This window comes from Sinohyriopsis cumingii, chromosome 6, assembly GCF_028554795.1.
Source record: "Sinohyriopsis cumingii isolate HCF-2022 chromosome 6, ASM2855479v2, whole genome shotgun sequence".
NCBI classification, from domain to species: Eukaryota; Metazoa; Mollusca; class Bivalvia; order Unionida; family Unionidae; genus Sinohyriopsis; species Sinohyriopsis cumingii.
The window spans coordinates 126,370,842-126,395,184 of NC_142966.1; the positions used below are offsets into that span (position 1 = coordinate 126,370,842).

The 24,343-nt window shown below is 35.0% G+C and overlaps 1 protein-coding gene across 2 annotated transcripts in view; it reads left to right on the top strand.

Moving 5' to 3' along the window:
* LOC149797906 (protein cramped-like) overlaps nucleotides 1-24,343 on the top strand; it is an 84,752-nt gene that overhangs the window by 38,664 nt on the left and 21,745 nt on the right. For both annotated transcript variants that reach the window (XM_089962950.1, XM_089962951.1), the window contains exons 12-16: nucleotides 938-1,123; nucleotides 2,726-2,857; nucleotides 12,161-12,479; nucleotides 16,202-16,287; nucleotides 20,653-20,818. In XM_089962950.1, the coding sequence (XP_089819076.1) occupies nucleotides 938-1,123; nucleotides 2,726-2,857; nucleotides 12,161-12,479; nucleotides 16,202-16,287; nucleotides 20,653-20,818 (889 nt within the window). The remainder of the gene's footprint in view (nucleotides 1-937; nucleotides 1,124-2,725; nucleotides 2,858-12,160; nucleotides 12,480-16,201; nucleotides 16,288-20,652; nucleotides 20,819-24,343) is intronic.

Genomic DNA, 24,343 nt, shown 5'->3' on the forward strand with positions numbered 1-24,343 from the left:
TGATGCTAGTGTAATTAAAATCATAACTAGATTCCTCAGAAATTTCTGTATATTCCTTACTGATGGAAACTACCAATACACAGGTACAGTGAAAAAGTACTGTGATACATACAACCAGGAAAATGTACCACAGTAAATTGGTATACTGGTAATACCATGCACCTCTGTTGTTTTTCAGTGGAACTGGACTAATATGTGCATATGTATGGTAAACAGAATTTAAATTGGAATTGGCCACATATATGATTAATTTTAAAATCAATAGACATTTGTTTCACCTTAAATGCAACATTTAAAATTGCTTTGCCGATAAAATTTTAAATTTCCAAATGTTTTTCTCAGCTTTGCATTTCTTTACTATTGTCATTTGCCCAACATATGGAGATTTCTGGATTGTAGCAGTAAACATGTTATCATTAATCCTCTTGTTCCACAACAGGTTAGTGACTTACATGTCCTGCTTCATAGTGTCTAAAGTTCTTTGGTACAGGTTATGCTGTGGATCATGCTGATGAAATATAGTTAATTTGAAAGTAGGTTACTTTCACAAGTGTACTTTGCAAGCATACTTTCCTTGTGGTTATGTTTTCTGTCTTGTGCACTTTACATCTTCCATCACCTCAAATATTTGCTATTTGTTGTTGGTTATACCAGGAGTCTCTTAAGAAACCAATTAGCAAGATTGCCTTGATGTACAAAATTTATATGCAGCACAAGTTGTGAATTAATAGAATCTACCCAAATTTTATTACGACAACTTGTGAATGGTTAGATAGCTCATTACCGGTGAAGAAATGAAGTGAAATGCAGAAGATATTAGATTAATAAAATTTAACATGAGTTAAAGCTATTTATTTCAACATGTTTTTTCCTTCAGTTACCCATTTGTATAATTGTCATTACACAAAAAAAGAACAGTTTTCATTATATTTCTCAGACTCCCAGTGCTAACTCCCCATGCCATGTTTGTGGGGCTATGGGAGGGACAAAGTCCAGAGAGCGAGGAGGGTGTAGAGGACTTGGCAGGAGCCCAACCACATGTAAGACTGTTAGTGGAGTTATAAAGAATCTCAAAGATGCCAGTACTCAGACTAAACCTTTACCAGTCCTCGTCAATAAGGATGTAAGTGTCACCTCGATCTTTAGTTCAAGCAGATTTAATGTTTAATAATTTATCCATATGTATATGTAAATTTTACTACAAATGTATGCAGATATATAATAAAGAGAATTCTATTTAAAGATTGGAAGCAAAATATTGGGGATCCTTAGAGTCGGGAAATATCTCTCATTTGCCTTCTGTAATCTTGCCAAAAAATTAAAATGTATGCAAAGTCATAATTTTACACCCACTTTTTATGCCATTGATGCACCTGCCAAAAAAATTGTATTTAAGACTGCAAATTTTCAAAAGCAATACTGCAATTATATAATCCCAGAAAGAGAGTCTTTTAAAGGGTTGCAGATTTTTTCAAGGGACTCTTTTTTTTTTTTAAGCCAGAATTTTAAATTGAGACATAGCAGTCACTTTTGTAATGTTGGCATAGTTGATAACAGTTGAGGTATTTGTTAATGTTATTAATTTGTACCTATATCCTAAACATCTTGATTGCTTTTCATCATAGATGGCATGGGTCATTATAAAACTAAGAATATTTATTCTACAGCGTACTCACGATTACTTGATTGATTTTCATCATAGATGGCATGGGTCATTATAAAACTAAGAATATTTATTCTACAGCATACTCACTATTACTTGATTGATTTTCATCATAGATGCCATGGTCATTATAAAACTAAGAAAATTCATTCTACAGCATACTCACTATTACTTTTGACCTTGGGATCAAGGGTACAGTCATCAACAATTTTGATTTAGGTTTAGTTTAAAGTTGTTTCTGTCCCCTATGGGCTCAGAGATGTAGAATAGGTGTGACATGCTTTTCTGCATGTCGTAAGCAGTGGCTGCTGGAGAAAAGAACCATGTGGCAGAATAGGTGTGACATGCTCTTCTGCATGTCGTAAGCTGTGACTGCTGTAGAAAAGGACCATGTGGCAGAATAGGTGTGACATGCTCTTCTGCATGTCGTAAGCCGTGACTACTGGAGGAAAGGACCCTGTGGCATGGTGGTTACCATACAGACTTGCCAATAAAAGGTTACAGCTTTGAATCCAATCATCAGTTCAGCTGGAGTCATATACCATATTGTGTCTGGGGGAAAGGCATTTTACTCCTTCTGCATTGGCACTAATAACCTGATGTGTTGCTATATTTCCTAAACCCATCACTGGCTTTTTAATCATCAATATGAGACAATCCATTGTGCTATGTGTTCATTTGCTCCTTTGACCCTGGGGTCATGGTCAGTTATAGGAAATATTCGTAATGGTTGTGGTGTAAGTATATTTATGTGCTTGTATTTCTTAAACTCCTTGATGGATTTTTTAAATTTTATACTGTGGCTAAATCATTTAAAAAGTATGATAGTTCATTCTGCAACATTCTTTGAACTTGAGGTTCTTGGGTCTTGACCTTCTTGTTTCGAAATACAGAGATAACTGGAGCCCCAATTTAATTATTACTAGTACAAAAAGCAATGCTGATGAGCTAATTTTTAGTTTTTGTTATAATATGCAATTTGTGGAGATATAATGGTGATAAAATATTCTGATTTACAGCAGATATATGCAGCTTGTTACAGTTGTTCCATACAAATTTCAGAATTCCACTGTCTGGAATGATCCAGTATTCAGAGTCCCAATTTCTAGTCCCTCTGTAATGCAGCAGCGAGCAGTCTTCTCCAAAACTATGACAGACAAGCAGCTTGTTCAGCAAATCAATCCCAAATTTACTGTAAGTTATTCACTGTAAGCTTTTTCTCTGTGTGTCTGTTTTTCTTTTTGTCTTAGCTCTATCACTTTCTCCCTCTCTTTATTTAATTTCTGCTTTATTGTCCTCCACCGTTTGCACAACAAGCCATAGTATTCACATTTCCATCCATTTGTCCATCCATTGTTGACACTTGTTTTTGCATTGTAACCTTCAAGCCTTTTAAGATGAAGGATGAAACTTGGTATACATGTACATCATCATTAGAAGTTGTATCATTTTCTTAATTTGGGATCCTTCTTCAAGGCCATTGTTGCAGCACAGTTTTTAAAATTTTACGTTATACTTCTTCTGTTTAACTCTGAAGTGCCAGTGAAGCCTGCTGTAACACACTTCATAACACAGATTTGGATATAACGCAGTCTTGATGTGCCTTCCAAATTTTTTACATCTTCCTGACCAATTTGTCCAGATTGATTTCTGAATTTTAGCAAAGTTTTTTTTGCCAAGTGAGCTTAATTATTTCATCTAGTGAGATGTTTTTTGTTCTTGAAGATAAAGGTTTTACTTTTTTTAAATAAAGATAAGTTCCTATCTGGGAATGTTTTTTGCAAATCTGTCATCTGTCCATCACTGCACTTCATTGTTAGCTTGTTATTTTTTAAATACATCAGCACTTACAAAGAGTGACAGTTGTTCATTTAGTAAATGTCAAAGCTAATAATTCCTCAGATTTTTCCGATTGCATTGTGTAAATGATTGTTCAGTCGAGATCAAACAATCAACAGTAACTGCATGCTCAGTAAACCAGCAAACACATTGGTGCTCAAAACAATGCCATTGTTGAAATAGATTGAAAATGAATCATTTCTTTGAAAAAGAGATTAAACTATTCCCAGTGTCTATCCCATAATAAATGGAATGAGATATTTTTTGTAAGAATATACTGCAGAGGTCTGGAAAATTCATTATTTATTGTTGGTCATTAGTCAGGAATGCATTTGATTGTTACCATATAATTGTAGCCTCCCTGCCAATAACCCTTCATCTCACCTCTGAAAGTTAACTACATAAATATAAATATTGCCCCATATGTCTTTCGTGAATGCTTTGTTTAAAGTTGCATGTACTACTTCTGTTCTTGGGCACCGATTGGAACCAAATCATTTAAGTTTTACGGGTGGATGGATTTTGTATTGTAAGCAAACTTGCTACTCCTAGTTTTACTTTGCATTAGTGAATAGTCATATTATCAGCATGGTTCAAACCATATAGAGCTTACTTCAATTTATCTTGCATCTTTATTTTATAGGTTTTTGAAGATCACTATTTACCCATGAAGTGGAATGGTTACTTAAACAATTGACTGAGGCTAGTTTAGGGGTCACTTTATACTACCCTAATTTACAGAGAATCTCTGAGGGAGTTTCATACCTGTTGCTATGTTTGTCTTGTGTACATTATGAGATTGGACGAGTGTCAGTTAATTTATTTCTGTTAGCCTAAATGTAAGTTTTTTTTATTGGATACTCCCAATATCAGATATGGACATTTTATTATTGGTCAAAAGTTTCTCTCAATGGACACAGCCAGTGTATTTATAAAAAATATGAAGTGTTTTATAAATTGGTGTGAGTTTATTAGCAAGATAATAGCTAATTGAATTTGAATGGAACATACATGCCTATAAATTATTCTTTTTTTGTACACATTTTTGATAGAATTACTATTGTGGATATCATGAGTTCATTTGGTGAGTACATATGTACTATTTACAATTATAAGTTGCTATCAGTCTCTTGTACATGTACATGCCAAATGCATAGTATTCTGTAAGTAATAAATATAGAATCAGTTTTAAGTATTTCTGCATCAATACAAGTTGGGTAGTGCATAAGTGAAACCCTCGTTTGCACCACCTTCTCCCCATAATCTTGATATTGTGGGATAGATTACATGGTGGCACTTTGTTGACCCCAGCTGTTGTGTTATAGCAAGGTTTCACTGTATGTGAGATTACAGAATAAAGCTTAAAAAATTTATACAACATGATTAGAAGGTGTGCCAGATCCCACATTGGGTGTTTTATCTTTAAGGTCAAGATCACTGTTCATTATTTTCAGTTTGGCATCATTTTCACTCGGCAACATATTCACCTGGTGTATTTGCTAATTATGATTTATTCCCCTATGAATTAGATGAATCATTCATTCCCCTCCCCCATGTTCAGTAAAGGTTGGGGATTGGGTTGGGTTGATAATATAGAGATGAAAATACATGGACTGTTAAAATTAATATGGTTTTATAGGTTGAGACATAAAGAGAAGCAGCAGTAATAACAACGACAACAAAAACAATCACATTAACTGGCAGTAACAGTGTAATGTGATATTTATTCCACTAGAGTAGCAGTGTAATGTGATATTTGTTCCATACTTGTAGAAAAGCATTATTTTTCTGATGATGAAAACTTCTGAAAACATATCCTATGTACATCGCTAATCTTTAAAAATGTATTATTCAGTAAAAAGATTCAAGTTTGAAATATAAATAGGATGAACAAGATTGAGGTATAAAAAAATCATTGATGAAGACAGAAGTGTTGGAAGAAGAAAAAAGGAATACCTCCACCCCACCAAGAATTTTGGACCATCAAGTTCAGTAGAGGATGTTTATTCAGCAACAAGAAACAAAACGATAATGTTAAAATTTCATCACTTGAAAGTTTAGATTTCAGTCATCTCCATGGCATAACAAATGTTTTTTGATGCAACAGATAGGGGTGTGAACATGATTGTGGGTTAAAACATCAAGGATTCTGTGTTTTGTCATCTTTTTCTTGCTCAATTTATTATTTTTATCTGTCAGCCTAGTTGTCTCAGTCTATCTTTTCTTATTATTGGTCAAAAGTTTCTCTCGTTGGACACATCCAGCATATTTATGAAAACAGCATATTTATGAAAACGTAGTGTTTTATAAGTTGGTGTGAGTTTATTAGCAAGATAATAGCTAATTGAATTTGAATGGAACATATATACTGTTACATATATTTGATTTAATTTATATTTGATTTAATTTGTGTTTGATTTGATTTGATTGTTTGTGGGTTTTGGAATCTTTTTTTCTTTTCTTTACATGTCAATGTAATGTAATTTTGTTTACTAGAAATTTGATATTTTCCAGAAAATTCAGTTTGACTTGAAACTTTCCATAAATATCTAATAATAGAAGCACTGTTTCTATAATTTTACTTAGTTCCTGGCCTTGTTTGAGGGTCAAGTAATCAACTTTTATTCTCGGAGTAAAATGATTGGTTCTTATCAAGGACATACAGGGGCTACGTGATTTTTATATGTAAACATGATCATGTGATCCTCTATTTCACAATTAGGCATTTCCAAAATTGCAGAATACTTAGCATTAATAGTAATGTTTAGAGAGAGATCTGAGTTTTGAGGCTTTTTAACACCTGATGTCAAGTTGTGTTCTTCTGTCGTGACCAGTATTGAGTTTTATTTTTTTAGTTTTTGAGTTTTATTTGAATATTTTGTATTCTAAAAGATGAATTTGTTTTTCTGGAAATATTTTGTGCTCATACAGAATTCTTAAACAAAGACATTTCTTAAAAATTTTTTTTGGATTTTCAAAACCAGAGGATTGATTATTGTGTTTCTACAAAGAACTGTAGATTTCAACACAGTACAGGTAACAGCATACGTCATTGCCTTCCATCTTGGAGTCTTCGTCGGGACTCAAACTTGAATTCATTGGAACATTTCAATAATTAGGACTAATAAAATATTATTTGTGGATTATTCTTGGATTATTTTTGGATTTGATTCTTGAAACCATAAGGTTTTTTCTTCATTTTTACAGTATTTTTCCAGGGAAATAAATTAATATAATTTTCAAAGCTTGTTGTTTTCACGCTTTCTTGTGTTACTGTTTATTTGAGCCTAAACACATAACATAAGAATACAACGAACAGTGCAAAACTAGTATCTAACTAGCCTGAGTACTTTCGACTCAACTTTACATAGATGTTTCTACAGGAATTCAACCGTTTTAACTTTATTATGTTTCATCTTCTTCTTGTTGCTGTTACTGGAAATTTTTTATATTGACCTAGAAATTGATGAGCCATAACAACATCAGTTATTTTATGAAATTTATGTAAGTGCAAATTATATCCCAGATATTTCATTTTTGAAGTAGTCAAATGCTATTAAGTAAATTTAGAGAATTATTTAAAAGAAAATGTGTCGGCTGCAAAAGATAATTTTATTTGCGCATGGTGGTCTTTTTCTAGTCTTCTTGGTTTAAACCACTTGGTTTCAATGTTCTAAATTGGAGTATCCAGTAAGATTCCTTTTCTTTCCTGGTTTGGGAACTCCAATTGGGGTTGTGAGCAATTGCAGTAAGTGTTATATCACTGAAAGTGTGGCATGGGGAGGAGAAGTGTTCTGTGACTGGGCTTCTGTACAGCTTCTTTGTCATCCCATCATACCTTTGAAGGTTGATCCTTTTGTGAATCTTTTCAATTTCTACAACACACTGAAGGCTACAGATCGTACATGTAATGAGATAAATGACATTCTCTGTTTTGCACGTTTTGTTTGGACCATGTACGTTTAGTACAGTAAAACCTGTCATGAGCAACCTCTGCTATGAGCGACCACCTGTCATTTCCGACCACAATCGTAATGCACGGATCGATTTTACTATATAAACGCTCTGTTATGAACGACCACCTGCTGAACGCGACCAGTGACCGCAATTTCTTGGCAAAATATGCATTTTGACACTGCTATGAACGACCGCATCGCCAAAAAAAATAAACACATTGACACCACTGACCTTAACTTAATCCTTTGTAAACACTAGAGCTTGGGATAAATGTAGTATGCAAACAAAGTGCACATTAAATAACACTACAGTTGAACAACCATATATCGAGATAAACACCTCTAACCATCATTTAATCCTTTGTAACAAAGACTGCATAAATAGTAAAGATTGCTCCAAAATAGTAAAGATTGCTCTATTTAAAAAGAATTGTCTTGCTACAGTACCAGTTTTGTGAAATTTACAACTCCAGCGTACAGTGTCATTTGTAAACTGCAGTAAACCAGACTAAAGTACATGTCAAAAACCGCTATTGTAGTGCCAAAGTCATGTGAATAGCCAGTAAGAGTAACATCAAAGGGAGTAATGATGGATATACGCAGTCAATTTAGAGGTTTGTATTTCTTCTTTATCTTTATGAAAACTCACAAAACGCCGGTAGTCCTTATGTCCCAGTGAGAAATCGTTTGAAAGGGCTTCAGTGTAGGTTTGAGTACATCGTTTGTCCTTCCAGTTAATCCATAATGCCTGGAGGGTGAATGAGCTCATTGTCTTTAATACTAGTAAGTGTGAATCATTTCCGGATTTTTTTAAAATTATTTTTTATTTCTTTTGTTAGTGTTTCACAAAGCCACCATCTGTTTACCTGGGTGCAGATGGTCGCAACCTTTGTTTATCTAGCTGTAACGCTGTTGATTTAAACTTCGTCTCAGAATAAATGTATTCTTTCTTGATGAGTTAATTATGTCTTTTGGTTTCATTCATTGGTACATAATATATATTTATTCCACATTTCCCCAAAACCTGATCAAAACCGATAGTCTTTATAACCTCAACACTAATAACAATGGCAGAACCTCCGCTGAAAAAAAGAAAAATTTTAACACTGGAAGAAAGGATTGATGTCATTGAAAGAAATGAAAAAGGGGAGACCGCTCGCAAAATAGCAGTCAGCCTAAGCGTCAGTAAAACACAAGTTCAAAATGTAATCAAAGACAAGGAGTCCATTAGAAACGAATGGCAGAAAGGTGCACAAGCACAGAGGAAATATGCCACGGCACGACGGACAATTTACGGAGATCTGAACGAGCAAGTATGGGAGTGGTTTTGTGTTGCAAGGAGTAAAAACATACCAGTAAGTGGAAAGTTGATTCAGGGAAAGGCAATAATTGTCTCAGCAGAACTGAATTATGATGACTTTGCTGCATCAAATGGATGGCTGGAGAGCTTCAAAAATAGATACAATATCACAGCAAGTGTGTTCAGTGGAGAATCAGCTGATGTGAATTTACAGACAGTTGATGACTGGAAAAAAAGACTACCGACCATCACAGAAGGGTATAACCTATGTGATATTTTTAATGCTGATGAAACAGGACTCTTTTACAGAGGACAGGTCCCTAGTGGTGAAAGATGATGTTCGCAAAGGAGGGAAAAAAGCAAAGGAGAGGTTGACACTATTGTTAGCATGTAGTGCAACTGGAGAAAAACTGGACCCATTAATTATAGGCAAATCGCGCAACCCAGGATGTTTTAGGTCATTTAATTTAAGATCTGTGGGTGTTGCTTATGAATCCAACAGAAAGGCTTGGATGACATCAGACATCTTTAGTAAATGGCTTGTAACTGTCAACAATAAAATGAAAAGGAAAAATTGGAACATTTTAATTATTGTAGACAACTGCAGTGCACACCCAGATTGTCAGTTTAGCAATGTAAAACTGGTCTTTCAGCCCCCAAATACAACATCTTAACTACAGCCTTGTGATGCAGGGATAATTCAGACTGTCAAAATTCATTATTGGAAGAAACTGCTGCGACACATTCTTTCCAAAACGGATGAGTGCTCTACAGCAACTGAAATATCTAAGACTGTCACTGTTCTAGATGCCATTTTATGGATCAAGTCTGTGTGGGATGCTCTGTCTTCATACACCATTGAAAGGTGTTTTGCCAAGTGTGGCTTTTCTGTAAGTGTTGAAGCCATAATGCCAGAGAGTGAAGAGAGCGAACAAGATGTGCATCCATCAATGGAACCTCTTCTCAATGGCATGACATTGGAAGAATATGCCAATATGGATCACAGTCTAGAAACTTCTATTGTATTCCCAGGGCCTGACTGGGAGAAGGATATTCTTCAGAGAGGTAATTCTGGTACTTCTCCAACTGCAGACAGTGATAGTGACAATGAGTCATCTGTTGGTGAAATTCTGCCTCATGTTATTTCACATTCTACAGTCAGAGAACATTTAAAAGAGATTAAAGAATATGCTTGAAAACATGGTGATCCCAAAATTTTGCTTCTTTGCTCAGAAATGGAGATACATGTTCAGACCAAACAGCTGAGTAAAACATGTCAACAAAGAAGTATAATGGATTTCTTAAAAAACAAGTGAATAAGTGTACAGAATAAGATATATACATCATATCTAACTGTTCATTTTTTGTATATATTAATGTGATGTTGAAATATAAATTTTATTATATGCATGCAATATTTAACAAGATTTATGAATAAAGGATATGATACATGTACATTGAGTATGGGTATTATTTATTTTTCAACAATTTATCTATTGACCCTGAAAACCAGTCCATTTTCACACACCTCTTATGAGAGACCACCTGTCTTGAGAGACCGCTTTTGGTTGGCAGAAGGGGCGGTCTCTCATAACAGGTTTTACTGTATTTCTCTAGTCACTGTGCTAGAAAATATCCTGGTCTCTATCATGTGTTGACAGGTTTTTTACCTTTTTTCTCCACAGGGGCCAGATTTACTAGGGTGGTTTTGATTAGTGATTGGCATTCGCTTCACCCTGACTAAGATGTCCTTGAAGTTTTTGGGTCTATGGTAGCTACTACAGGTTTTTTTTTTATAGAGGATTAACTTCAGTGCTGAATTGTTTGAGAGAAAAACAAAGAAAACTACAGTTTTTAAATTGCATGTATTTCAATAAATATACACAATAGATACACAAACCCTGTATGAAAAATGATGGTGGATGTGTAAACTTTAAGATAGCATCAAGGTACATGTGTAAGTTTAACATATTTGCATGTTCAGGTGCAAATACAGGTAAAATGACATGTTATGATTGTATTTCATCTGTATTGTTGTTTGTTTTTTAAGGTTCATAACTGGAGAATAAACCTCAGCAAATGCTTTAATTTTTTTTTCAATCATTGGGCAGATCTTGTGTAAAGGGTCACCTTGATTGTTCTCGTCTGCCATATGTAAATTGCTTAGAATGGCTAGAAATCTATCCCATACTCATTTGTTTGCTTAAGTATGGGGTTGATATCACATCATCAGTAGCCCAGTAGGAATCGAGATCAGATTTATGTACCAAACCCATTGCTATAATCAATGCAAAAAAAGAGTTTTAGCTGCTCAGGTGTGACAGGCTGCCACTGTTTCATGCAACTGTTCTTCTTCAGGTATGCCCCATGAACTCTCTGATCTGCATGTTTTGTTTGATCTACTATCAGATGCAATAACTCATCATCAAAAAAGTTCTAAATAGTCGATAGGTTCAGTATTCGCCATCTCGACATTTAATTTATTTTGAATTACCAGTGAATGCGGGGTTGACAGGCATGCCATCTTGTTTTGTCCAGCCAGCATGTACATCATACTCCAGTTCCATGTCAATTCCTGGCTCAAAATCACTCATGGGTATTTCCATCAACACTTTGCCAGCTCCAATAATTTCATCCTCAAATCCTTCAAAATCATTATCATCATCACTATCAGAGGCCAGCATTTGTTGCAATAAATCACCATCGTATTCAGCGTCAACCATTTTAATTTTTTCCAAGTACCACTTGTTCAAAAGCAAGTATTTGTAAAACTTCTTCACTAAAATGCATAAGTTTTACAAGCAGTCATGGCTAGTTGAAGTAATAGGATGCATACATTGTTGCTTACCTGGAAAATGACTTAAGTCCTGACAACCACTACGAGACATCGACCGACAGCATGACTAATGTTGTGACTAGAACTTTAAGGGTTAAGATAAATGCAATAAACTGACTATGAACAGTGCAAAACTAGTATCTAATTAGCCTGAGCACTTTCGACTCTTAATGAGTCTTTTTCAAAGGCAAATACAAAACATAGACAAGACAAACAAATGAAACAAAAATGCCTTTGTGTTTGCAAAACTTTACATGACTATGATTTTTACAAAACTTTACATGACTGTGACTTGTTGCGGATGCTGGAAGATAAATATCTTTGTATTTTTCCTTTGAAAAAGACTAAGAGTCAAAAGCGCTCTGGCTAGTTAGGAACTAGTTTTGCACTGTTCATAGTCAGTTTATTGCATTTATATATATATATATATATATATATATATATATATATATATATATATATATATATATATATATATGTGTGTGTGTGTGTGTTTTGGGTTTTTTCTATGAAAGAATCTTTATTTGTACAAAAATTAAGGAATTCTCATCTTTACATTTTTACAGAAACAACCCATGCGTCCAAGGCGGTTAAAAAGTGTTTCCAGAAGACCAAACAACTTCCAGCAGAGAACCATACTGCCTAAAGGTCAAATGGTTACAATTTTACCCTTGGTCTCAGACCAAGGTCAGTGTCATCCAGTTACCAGGACCAACATACCTTCTGGAATCATTCAGCCAAATCAGACCTTTATTGGACATCCGATGAGGGTGGGGTTGACTACAACAGGCAGTATTACAGCATCCTCAGGGCAAAGTATCATCCAGTCTGTGGAGCAGATGGCAGCTAATCAACATTTACAGTATCCATTAGGTGTCTCTGTTGGTAATTTCAGTTAGATTTCTTGTAGCTCTTATTAGACAGTATCAGTTAAGGGTGTGTAATGTTAACTTCAGTTAAATTCAAATAATAGTAAAACAAAGAAATTTATTTATATTCATTTGCTCACTCCATGGATATGGCAGCTGCATGTAGTGTTGGCTATGTATATCTTTCTTGTAGGTACATTTGCCTGTGCATCCCATATATATTGTGTATACAGCCATTTGTGTATCTTTTCATGGACAGTGTTGTAACTTAAAAGACATGAGTGACAAAGCTGAAGATGTGTGTACTGGTCTTTTTTGGTGTTCAAAGAAGTTCTTCTAGAGTTATAGAACTTGAATATGGCGTAAATGATAACTCTTGGATAAGCAACTTTTTTATGAATTATCCTGTAACTTGTGATATCGAAACACAGGGTAAAAATGTGCCCATTTTGGTGATAATTATGTTGATAAATCTTGTACAGAGAATTCATCTTGATTCAGATGTGCTTTTTATACAACTGCCCTTACTGCCATGCTTTAGTCCAACTGCCCTTACTGCCATGCTTTAGTCCATCTGCTTATTTTTTATTTCCATTTGGCAAAATAAAATTAATAAAATTCTACATTGACCAAAGTTTGTAGATGCCTTTCACAACTGGGGACAAGTGGAAAAACACCTGTGTATTTGGGAGTAAAAGGTAATCTGTCAAGGTCACTGTGACTTGAAGAAGAAAAATGGTTTCCAAACAGTAACTTTTTTATAGAGCACATACATTCACCAGTCTTTTTCATATGCGACTTGCATTTGGAATAAGATATAAATTTATTGATTTGGTAGTCAAAGATTGAAAAATAGATGGTGCACTTAACAAATTTTCTTCTAAACATATGCCTTCACTAAACTTTTCGTAAGGTTTGCATTTTTTATTTTAAAGTCTCCTGTAGTTCTTTTATCACAAAGTCAAAGACCAAGGTCATTGTGACTAAAAGTAATAAAATAGTTTCCACACAGTGACTTAAGGTCTTTATCATTTACCTGAACCTAATGTTTTGGATAACTTGTACTTTAGGTATAAAAAGTACCTATTGATTTTGTTGCATAGGGGTGGGTGGGTGGGGTGTTGGTGGTATAAACAGATCAGTGGTCAAAGTTACAGAAACTTGTGCTAGGAAAAATGGTTTCAAATTTGCATTGTTGATCATGTACCCTGACCAAACTTTGTGGATGACTTCTTGTTGAGAGACACTGGTGCCTTGGGATTGAGTGCCCGAGTTGAAAGTCACAGTGAATTAAATGGAGAACAGAATGGTTTCCACTAAGTTTAGCCTGGTATCGTGTTTTTTGGTTGATGAGTTAGTCATTTTGCAAGAAAGAAATCTATTGATTTGGTGATTCCAAAGGTCAAGGTTGCTTTAACACAAAGAGCGGTACAAAACATGTTGTCAAACAATTTTCATTACATACCACATCATCACAACATATTAAGGATAGCTTGATGATGTGAGAAGGAAATAAAATAGTGTGGCAAGATTAGACAGTTTAAAGGTCAATGATTCAAATTAAAACAGTTGATTTCAGTATAACAACTGATGTTCTAAACTGACATTTTGGAACAAATTTATACTTAATTGTTCATTTGGTTACAGAAGTAACGTGTTGTTTATCAGGTTATAATGTCAGAGTTAAGATTGTGAGGACCCATCAGGCAGATTGGACCATGCCCATATTGCTCTCTATGCATAAATTATTCAACACATGGAAGCCCTATAATGATTAAATGAGGAAGTGTGCTGTTTTCTTACTATCCAACACATTGGTTGGTAATGATAAGTTTATAAGTTTCTTTTAACTGCATGAACAGTAGTGATTCAGTGCCACATTCTTCTGTTTCCCATCAATGACATTTCAGAATTTATTTAGATGAAATTAAAAAGCACACAAGCACTGTTAAAATTATAATGGACTTTTCCATTGGTAGAAAATATGTATTATTCTTGAATCAAAGTATAAAAATTGCAAGGTGTGTTGAATTGCACATTATTTACATATAAATATTCAAAATACACCTCTCCCTTAATATTTCATGCACAACCGGGTCCACAAACATAGACCGCATTATAAGCGAGGCGCGAGTTACCGAGGAACCTCCAAAAATTGAAAAAAAAAATTGCTTTGACATCGGGAAAACCATAGGGGGTGAGCGGTGTTAGGGAACTGGGCTGTTTAATGACTGAATCCTCATTTTATAATCACGATAATAATTTTTAATAATGCGCTTTTTTTATAATGAAGTTGTTCGTTATTCTGTTTAAATAACATTTTTTCTCAAAATATTCAACATATGAAAGATTGTTCCAACTGGTTTGAACATCCATCTCGTGTACGTAAAAAGTCTGTGTATTACGACGCTGCTTTTTATTTTCTTGATGAGCCTGGTTCACGTAGTGGTGTTTAATAGTATCTTGCCAAATAGGTAATCCATAATTTGGGAACTAAACTAACTGTTGATACACCACCAATTTTTTATTGTTCAATTAGTACAATGTTAATGTCGTGATTTCAGTGGAATTAATAATGAAATTTCTTATCATCCCGGAGGATATCTCTAAATGCCAGTTCAAGAATTCTCTGAAAGTCGCTTACCCACAATGGTCCGTATCTGTGAAATCAAGCTCTATATTTTATGAAGTATTCATTTCGCTTGGCTGCCTTGTTATCTTTGATCACAGTTATGAAAGAGTCGGTTAATTTAAGGTAGTTTCTGTTACATACACAATAACGTTTATTACAGTGTTCGATTGATCAAATGAAGTGAGTTCACCTGACATACGACCGAGGCCGCTAGATTTTTAGTTAGTCCAATTTGTGTGTCTTTTAACTTTTCTTTTATTCCACCTCCTTTTTTTAAATTCAAAAGACATAATTAACGTGATAATACAAAGGAAGCCAGCTTTTAATTCAGTGCAAGAATACAACAGATACTTCCACAAGTCAGTTATCAAAACACAGTCGGCACTTAATTAGGTTCTCAGAGAAACACTCGCAGACATGGCTGTTATGGTAGATTGATGGATTTTATGTTTAATTACAAGAGAACACATTGCATTTATGATGATTACACTTAAAAGGAACTAAAAGATGGAACTGGAACACAAATTTCAGTTGATAAAAAAGTTATTTAATTTGTATTTATTTATTAAAGTACTACCTCCACTCGGCGTGAGTGACATTTTCATTTATCAATTTTTTTTTTACATATCGTTAATTGCGGTGTACTAGGAACGTCGTTTGGAAAGAAAATTTAAACAATTTTATGAGCTATTTTTAAATTTGATGTTTAATAGTGTTGATTAAAATTTGCAGGTCCTATCTACCGTTTTCAACGATAAAACGAGCGATACATCAAAGTTTCCGTTACCAATTTTGATTGCGATTTTCTTCAAGTTCAACAAATAGGGATATATTTTTGGGGAATTTTCGGGTTTAAAAAATGGGATCCATGCCTGACACCACGTTATAAGCGGGTTCGCAAGTTATCAGGGCGTAAGTTATCAAGGGAGTGGTGTACTATGAAAAGAAACTATGTGTTCTTCAAAACTATTTCAGTGCATGTGCAAATAGCCCACATATACATATTGAAATTTGTAATTAAAATTATGAAATTATAGCCTATTTGGATGCCTTAACAGTGAATCTGGTTATATTTACTCCTTACTTATCCTTATATGTGTTTGCAGTGGATCCATTAGGGTCACCAGACGTGGGTTTATCACCCCATAGTGTGGCAGCAGGCAGTCAGACTCTTCTGTCTATTCCTTCTCAGGTACTTATATCTTGTCACACTCCATGTTTAATAGTTTGTACTTTGCAGTCATGTCTCTAGGAATCTTTAAGGTTTATGGACTACATTTACTTATGATTGGAAGGTATTTGAATGGAGAAATTCTTAAAGTTTACTCCACAAAGAAAGATTTCAATCTAGATGGACTTTATTTTTCAGTCTTGCTGACTACTTGTGGAGAAAGGCTTTTAATATTTATGGTAAATGTCTAGAATTTATTTAATCAGCATTTTACAAAACAAAGAATGAATTTAAATATGTTGGTGAATAAAATAAAACTATATTTTTCAAGTTGAAGTTTTTTTGTCAACTTAAAATCTTTGGCCTCAGGAATATTTACAAAATACATGATTCTTTGATGTTGTGTACTGTTTAATGTTCTATTTTTGTAAAAATAGTAGTCCCACTAGGAAAAGCTGCAGTCCCCTCTGATAAGCATATTGATCATACTTGAAGTGGCTAAATGTCCAGATGAAAAGAACCAGTGGTTGTCAATGAGTTTAATTTTCCAAATTCTTTACACCACTGACATATAGTTCATGTTTGTACATCAGAGTGAGATTGAATTTTGTCAGTTCATGGAAAGGTTTCATAACAAACACTAAGCTAGGCATCACACTTTTGTACATCTGGCTACTGTCCCATCTGAACTATCAGTTCTAGCAACTTTAGCACTCTTCTGAATCTCATTACAATCTTCATCAATTTGCCCTTTAACCCCAAAATACGTATCCAGATTTCCAAATGTCATTTTGTCTAAGTCTTGATTTCAAGGTCATATTCACTACTTATTCAGCTACACTTGGAAATGAACAGGATAATATAAGCTAATATTGTTCACTTGATCTACTCTTATAATGACCACATGTATATCTCTAGGTCTTCCTGCCTCGGAATTCAATCATTGTAAATATCAGCACATTTTCCAACCACCCAACAGCAAGTTGAATTCTTTGAACTTGCTGCCCAGCTATTGGGTCATGTTCTTTGATGTACTCTTATAATGAAAATATGTACATCTGAAGGGCCTTTCAGCCACTGAATTATGTCATTGTAGATATCAGCACAGCTAATATGATCACATGATCAACACATTTTCCCAGGTGCATGAAACTGGTCTGGCAATCCAGTGAATTTACTGCCCAGCTATTGCATGCATATGGAGGACTCCTGTGTAAGTGATTTTTGCATCCCAGATCTGAAAAAATTGCGACCAAATACATGTGATTAAGCGTTTCCAAAATATGATTATAAAATTAAGATGTATCATTTGGTGACATGCAAGATGACCCATTTTGACCATGGAATCAAGGTCACAGTCACAAAATTTGCATTCAGGTTTTGGTTGAATTGTTTTCATTTGCTTAAATTTTCTAAACCCCTTGATGAAGCTAAGACAGATAATTCTGTATAAACATGTTTGCTCAACATGTAATTCTGGCATTCATCACATTGCTACTTCTGCAACCCATGACCTCCCACATCTAAGACAGATGTAACTTCTGCAACCCATGACCTCCCACATCTAAGACAGATGCTGTAACCACTAGGCCATGACCTCCCACATCTAAGACAGATGTTGTAACCACTAGGCCATGACCTCCCACATCTAAGACAGATGCTGTAACCACTAGGCCATGACCTCCCACATCTAAGACAGATGCTGTAACCACTAGGCCATGACCTCCCACATCTAAGACAGATGTTGTAACCACTAGGCCATGACCTCCCACATCTAAGACAGATGCTGTAACCACTAGGCCATGACCTCCCACATCTAAGACAGATGCTGTAACCACTAGGCCATGACCTCCCACATCTAAGACGGATGCTGTAACCACTAGGCCACCGTTGCAGTAGTCATCTGTTGTAAATTTAATTTTAAAAAGTTTGATTAACGATTCTTGGCTTTCAAAAGTAGATCTAGATGATTGCAATTAAACATTAGAAATGAAATCATTATGCTCAAGTTTTTATGAAAATATTGCATTTTGTCAATTGCAAGAGCACAGAAACCCCTCAAACATAAGAATTTTGGTAGTTAATTCAGGCTGATCAGAATGTGGGAATCATCAAAACAGCTGTCATACCTAACACCAGCATGTGGCTACGTCTCAAATGTTGCTTGACCAAAGGATTCTACAATAAATTGCTTTCAGACTTGTACAAGGTCATGGGTTCGATCCCCAGCCAAGTCATACCAAAGACTTTAAAAAAATGGTACTAACAGCTGCCTCACTTAGCACTCAGCATTACCAGGTTAGTGTTAGGACTGGTCGGCCTGGTGTCAGGATAATGTGACTGGGTGGGACATCATGCTACATGTCTGTGGCATGAGCTAGACATCACTATAAACTGCCACATTGCAGACATCGTAGCGATATGACTGAACAATTGTTAAAGCTGCATTAAAAATCCAAATCACATCACATCACATCAGACTTGTACATCCATCTAAGATGACCAAACTAAAAAATGCTTGCAAAATAATATTAACTGATTCTTCCCATAAACATATTTACAAATTGTAACTTGATATGACAGAGCTTCATGCCTGGTTTGCACAACATTGAGAAAAAAAATTGAATTGAGGAGTTGCCTTGAAAACTTTTTGAATTTTTCCTTGAAAAGTTCTTGCATTTGTTGAAAAATCTCTTAAATTTTACCAAAAATTATACATTTTTAAAACAAGTTTAAAGTGAATAAAAATGTGTCCTTTTTATTTACCATATTTTCAAAATCAATATATAAATGGGATAAAATTAGACGTATCAAAAGACATGTAATGTTAGTTACCAGAGAAAGTAGCATCTTTTGCTGTAGTGATGTGTTTTTCTACTTTTGTAAATATTTATGCAGTGATAAACAAAGTGCTACAACTCTAGATCTTAAAATACATAACATACAAATGAAACCAACAGGTTAATAAAGTCAACAAATAAATTTATTCACTAGGTTACAAAGTGAAAATTTAAGAGAAGTAGTATTATGAATTAAATCCCAAATAATCCTGTCTTTTTGCATGTCCAAAAGTATGGAATGTTCAGTTGATCTTGAACACCCAGATGTACCATAATGATACAATGTGGAATCACTTTGAATGATTTCTTAATAATCCCAAAGTAGTGATTTAGTCCAAAAAGTCAATGTGCAGTTTGTAATTCCAGTGAATAATTTAAATAATTGTTCTCAGTTAATATCTGGACACAAACTAGAAACTGGCAACAAATGGATTCCCAAAGACTGATATGAAACCAGAATGAATAATTGTTTATGAAACCTCTGTTTATACATATTTCACTTTACCTGCATTGCAGTAAAATGTTCTGAAAAACTAATCATTTCCATGTAAAATTCCACTAACCCTTGAAAACAACTTCTAGTAAACAACTTGTTTACAATTTATAATAATTAAAAAAGACAGGTACACAATATAGATTTAATATACATAACAAAAGCAACATATTGAGAAAGATCAATTTTCATTAGAAAAGATTTATGTTGAAATTTTTTAGAAGTCCTTCAAAGCTTTTTAAAAAGTCTGTTAAAAACCTCTTAAATGCTGTTTAAACCATGTCATCACACAAAGACATTTTAGCTTGTACAAATGATTCTTATCCTCAGTGAAATATATCCATGATTAAAGAAATTGAAAAAAAACCTTCTTAATTATCTTTGAAAAACAATGTTACTACCTTGATGTTGTTGTTGTTGTGGGGTTTGATGCCACTTTTCAGCACACGATAGGCCATACATGGCAGCCAGTATTAATGGTGGAGGAAGAACCCAGGAAAGAACCACCAACACACGAGAAGCTACTGGCAAGCTTTCTCACATACATTGGCTGAATCCGAGACTCAAACCCATGCAGAGAGAGGTGAGATGGCAGTGTTCCGTAATGGAGAGCACTTTAGACCACTCGGCCACTCAAGTCCCCGTTTACTACCTTGAAATAACTTTTATAGAACATACTGTTACCAAGGCCTTATAAGAATATGTACATATTTGCAATCCACCATCAGTTAGATAGCAGTACTTTTTGCATTTTAGATCAAACTTTTTAAATACAAGCCAGATCAAGAAACATCATCCTACCATCAAGACCTCTCTGTCTTGAAGTGATGTTATGTTTGAAAATATTGCCCCTTTTAATTAACAGAATGACTCCAACTTGAAAATATGTCTCCAAGATTTATTGACCAACAGTATATAAAAGTGTAAGAATACAACTTAACCTATGTCTTTCTGTGTTTCTTTTGTTACATACAAATATTTGATTTCTTGCTACAGACATATTATTGTGTCAGATGGATAAATGTCTTTACTTTATCTGGTTTTGTTCTATAGATAGACCTGCTGTCTGCCTCTACAGTGACAGTGCCAGTAATTACAACAGCTACAATTACTACTACTGCAGCAACCAGTTGTCAAAGGCTATCAACAACCATGTCCTCTGTGTCACCACCAAATATTTCATCATTGTTAGATGTTTCCATGTCAAGTCTACCCGCAGGTAATTCATTTTGTTGGGATACCACTTAAATTCTTTTTATGCCTCTGTGGTATCTATGAATGTGGCATATATTAGGATCAGCTATATTTATTCCTGTACCAAATTTATAGATCTGGCATATAGTTTTCCATGTGTCATATCCATAGATGTGACATAAAGTGTTACCTTTGTCATATCCATAGATGTGGCATATAGTGTTTCCTGTGTCATATCTGTAGTTGTGGCATATAGTTTTCCTATGTCAGTCTAGTCGAATCAGGTTCTTTTTATTCCTGTGTCACATCTGCAGATGTGGCATAAAGTGTTAACCATGATATTCTAGTGGGATCAGTTCTTTTTATGCCAGAATAACTCCTATTTGTAACCTTATATTTTGCCATTATGATCATGGTTTTATTCCTGTTTTCAGGCCAGATATAATTTTAAGTAAGCAAACCTTAACTTGCTCTATTCAAAAGCAATTCATCAAACAGCACCCTGATTCACCTGAGAAAGTTCAAGAATACTGTCGAACCAAAAGTGGTCAGCGAGTATTATAATTTGATAAAAGATATGCTGCAGACATTCTAAATAGAATACACAAGACATTGACATTGGATATTGTCTTTTCTCAGAAAGCTGACTGCAGGAACTATATTTCAACTGAAGTCACTTTAAATCAGTAAGACTTAATATTGTTGTGGGTTTTTTCATCACACAAAAGGCCATATATGGTGGCCAGTAGAACTGCTGGAGGAAGAACCCGGGAAAAACCCTGGTAAAACCACCGACTCATGGGAAGTTAATGGTAAGCTTTCTCACATGCCCACATTGGCTGAGTCCAAGACTCAAACTCATGTGGACAGAGGTGAGAGTAAGATTTAATGCTTTAAAAATATTGGTGGATACAAATGTGATGTTTCCATTTTTTTTTTTTTTTCATTTTTTTTTTTTTGCATTCCATTTTTATCTCACCTTTAAGTAAAGTTACGTGAGTTTGTGGAATGGCCCTGTGTCCATTATGTGTCACTCATTTTGCATTGTCCATTCATTAACAATTGCTTGTTACCCCTCCGGCATCTATATTTCTGATCTGATTTCAATTAAAATTGGAATATGGGTTTATATCACCAAACCTTGAATGAGTTTGATAATAAGATAGATTCATGCACTTGATTCACTAATCTTGTTGCCACTCTGGAGGTCATATTTCTGATTTCAGATTTGGAATATTTGCTTATATAATTGAGGTTTCATTTTAGTTAATAAATTTAGTTAGATCCTTTGCATACTACTGAGACGATCTTGCATCTGATTAGTTGAGCTTGTTGCCATTCTGGAGGTTGTATTTTAGAGCCTATTTTGATCCAATTTGAAGTGTGGGCTTATATGATTAAGATCTTGGCATGGTTCTTAATTGGATTCTTAGTACATCCTTTTTGCACAGGTTGTTGCACTTGTTGGAATAGTTTAATCTACGTTAGAATGATTGTAACTGATTTTGTTAGTGTGTACATAGTTATGGCCCCTGTTTGACTTGGAGCTCTTCACTTTAGTTTTGTTTCTGTTCATAAACTTTTGAAAGACAATGCATTGAAATTAAACTTGGTTTAAGGTTTTGCGTTGAGAAGAATTTAGTCCCATTTATCATTTCTTCTGAAATTGAGTTTAGTTTACATGTTTGAATGTTTGTACAGATGTCCTTGGATTTTTTAGAGAGTTTTGGGATCTTTTTGGTTGCAGTAAGAGAAGATGTCTTTTAAAAACAAAAATCTAGCATTGTATACTTTCCACAAGACAAAGCATATTATTTATGAAGTATTTCCATTCAATCATCTGTTGTTGCCAATTTCCTTTTCTCACAACAATTCATATTGTCCACCATCGGTAGTTATCAGACTTGATAGATGACATACCTAGTGTAATTAAGAACCTTATTGAATCACCAAAGTTCAGTGTCTGAAGAAGAAAACTAGTTTCTGTACTATAATGTATATTTTCTGCCATTTACACTTACCAGACTTTGTAAATAGCTTGCACTTGTATGAAATAATTTGTCAATTAAAGGGGTCAAGAGGTCAAAGTTCATGGTCATTGGCCTTGTATTGGACTGAAAGAAACCAAATGGTTTCCACATAATAACTATAGTTCTCCGCCATCTACAGTTACTAAACATTTTGGATGGCTTGCACTTGAGATAGGTAAAAGGTCTAGTGGTCTTAGGGACAGAAAGAAGAAAAATGGTTTCCATGTAATGACTCAAGTTTTCCACAATTGACACTTATAAGACTATGCAGATGGTTTGCACTTCAGGTAAGGAAAAAATCCAGTTGATATGATGGTCAAAGGTGTAGGTCATTGTGACTGAAAGAATAACAAATAGTTTCTGCACAATAATTTTTTTTTTACATAACATACCTGGACCAAACTTTGTGGATGGCTTGCACTTCACATGAGGAAGAAGCCTATCTGTTTTGGTTGTTGCTTTTCAGCACAAGATAGGCTATACATGGCAGCCAGTATAACTGGCGGAGGAAGAACCCTGGAAAACCCTGGGAAGAACCATCAACCCATGAGAAGCTACTGGCAAGCTTTCTCACGTATCCACATTAACCGAGCCTGAGACTCAAACCCACAGAGGTGAGATGGCAATGATCCAGAGCGATGAGCGCTTTAGACCACTCAGCCACTCAGGGCCTCCTTTCTGTTTTGGTGTCAGGTCAATATTGCCTTTAGCATATAGCAAATTTGCCAAATCTGCTGCCCAACTAATAGAGCTATAAATTGATAATATACAAATAAAACCAGGATTTCTGAATATTCATTAGTTAAACCTCTATGTGATGTAAAGCGGGGGCCCCAAGTGGCAGAGTGGTCTAAAGCGCTGTCTGTTACGGATCACTGCCATCTCACCTCTGTCTGCGCCGGTTCGAGTCTTGGATTCAGCCAATGTGGGTATGTGAGAAAGCTTGCCAGTAGCTTCTCTTGGGTCGGTGGTTCTTTCCGGGGTTTTCCTGGGTTCTTCCTCCACCATTAATACTGGCCGCCATGTATAGCCTATCATGTGCTGAAAAATGGCGTTAAACCCCACAACAACAACAACAACAACATGTGATGTAAAGCAGACCATGTGGCAATCATGACTGCATATTAGGTGAGTGCATTTACCTAGTTATGTTGTTTTGGGTTTGACCCCATTTTTCAGTTTACAGTAAGCTGTACATAGTGGTCAGTATAATTGGTGGAGGAAGAATCCAGGAAAACCCTGGTAAGAACCAACAACTCCGCAGGAAGCTACTCACATAACCACACTGGATAAGCCTGAGACTCAAACCCACATGGACAGAGATGAAATGACAGTGATCGGTAAAGGCGAGCCCTTTAGACCACTCATCCACCCATTATTATGTGCAAAGACCATTGATTAAAGCTTTCCAACATATCAGAGTGTTAAATTCAGTCATTGTACAGAAAGTGATGGTCATTTTCGAGATGTTCAGATGCATAGAAAGCCCCAAAAATAAAATCCATCAGTTGTTTAGGGCA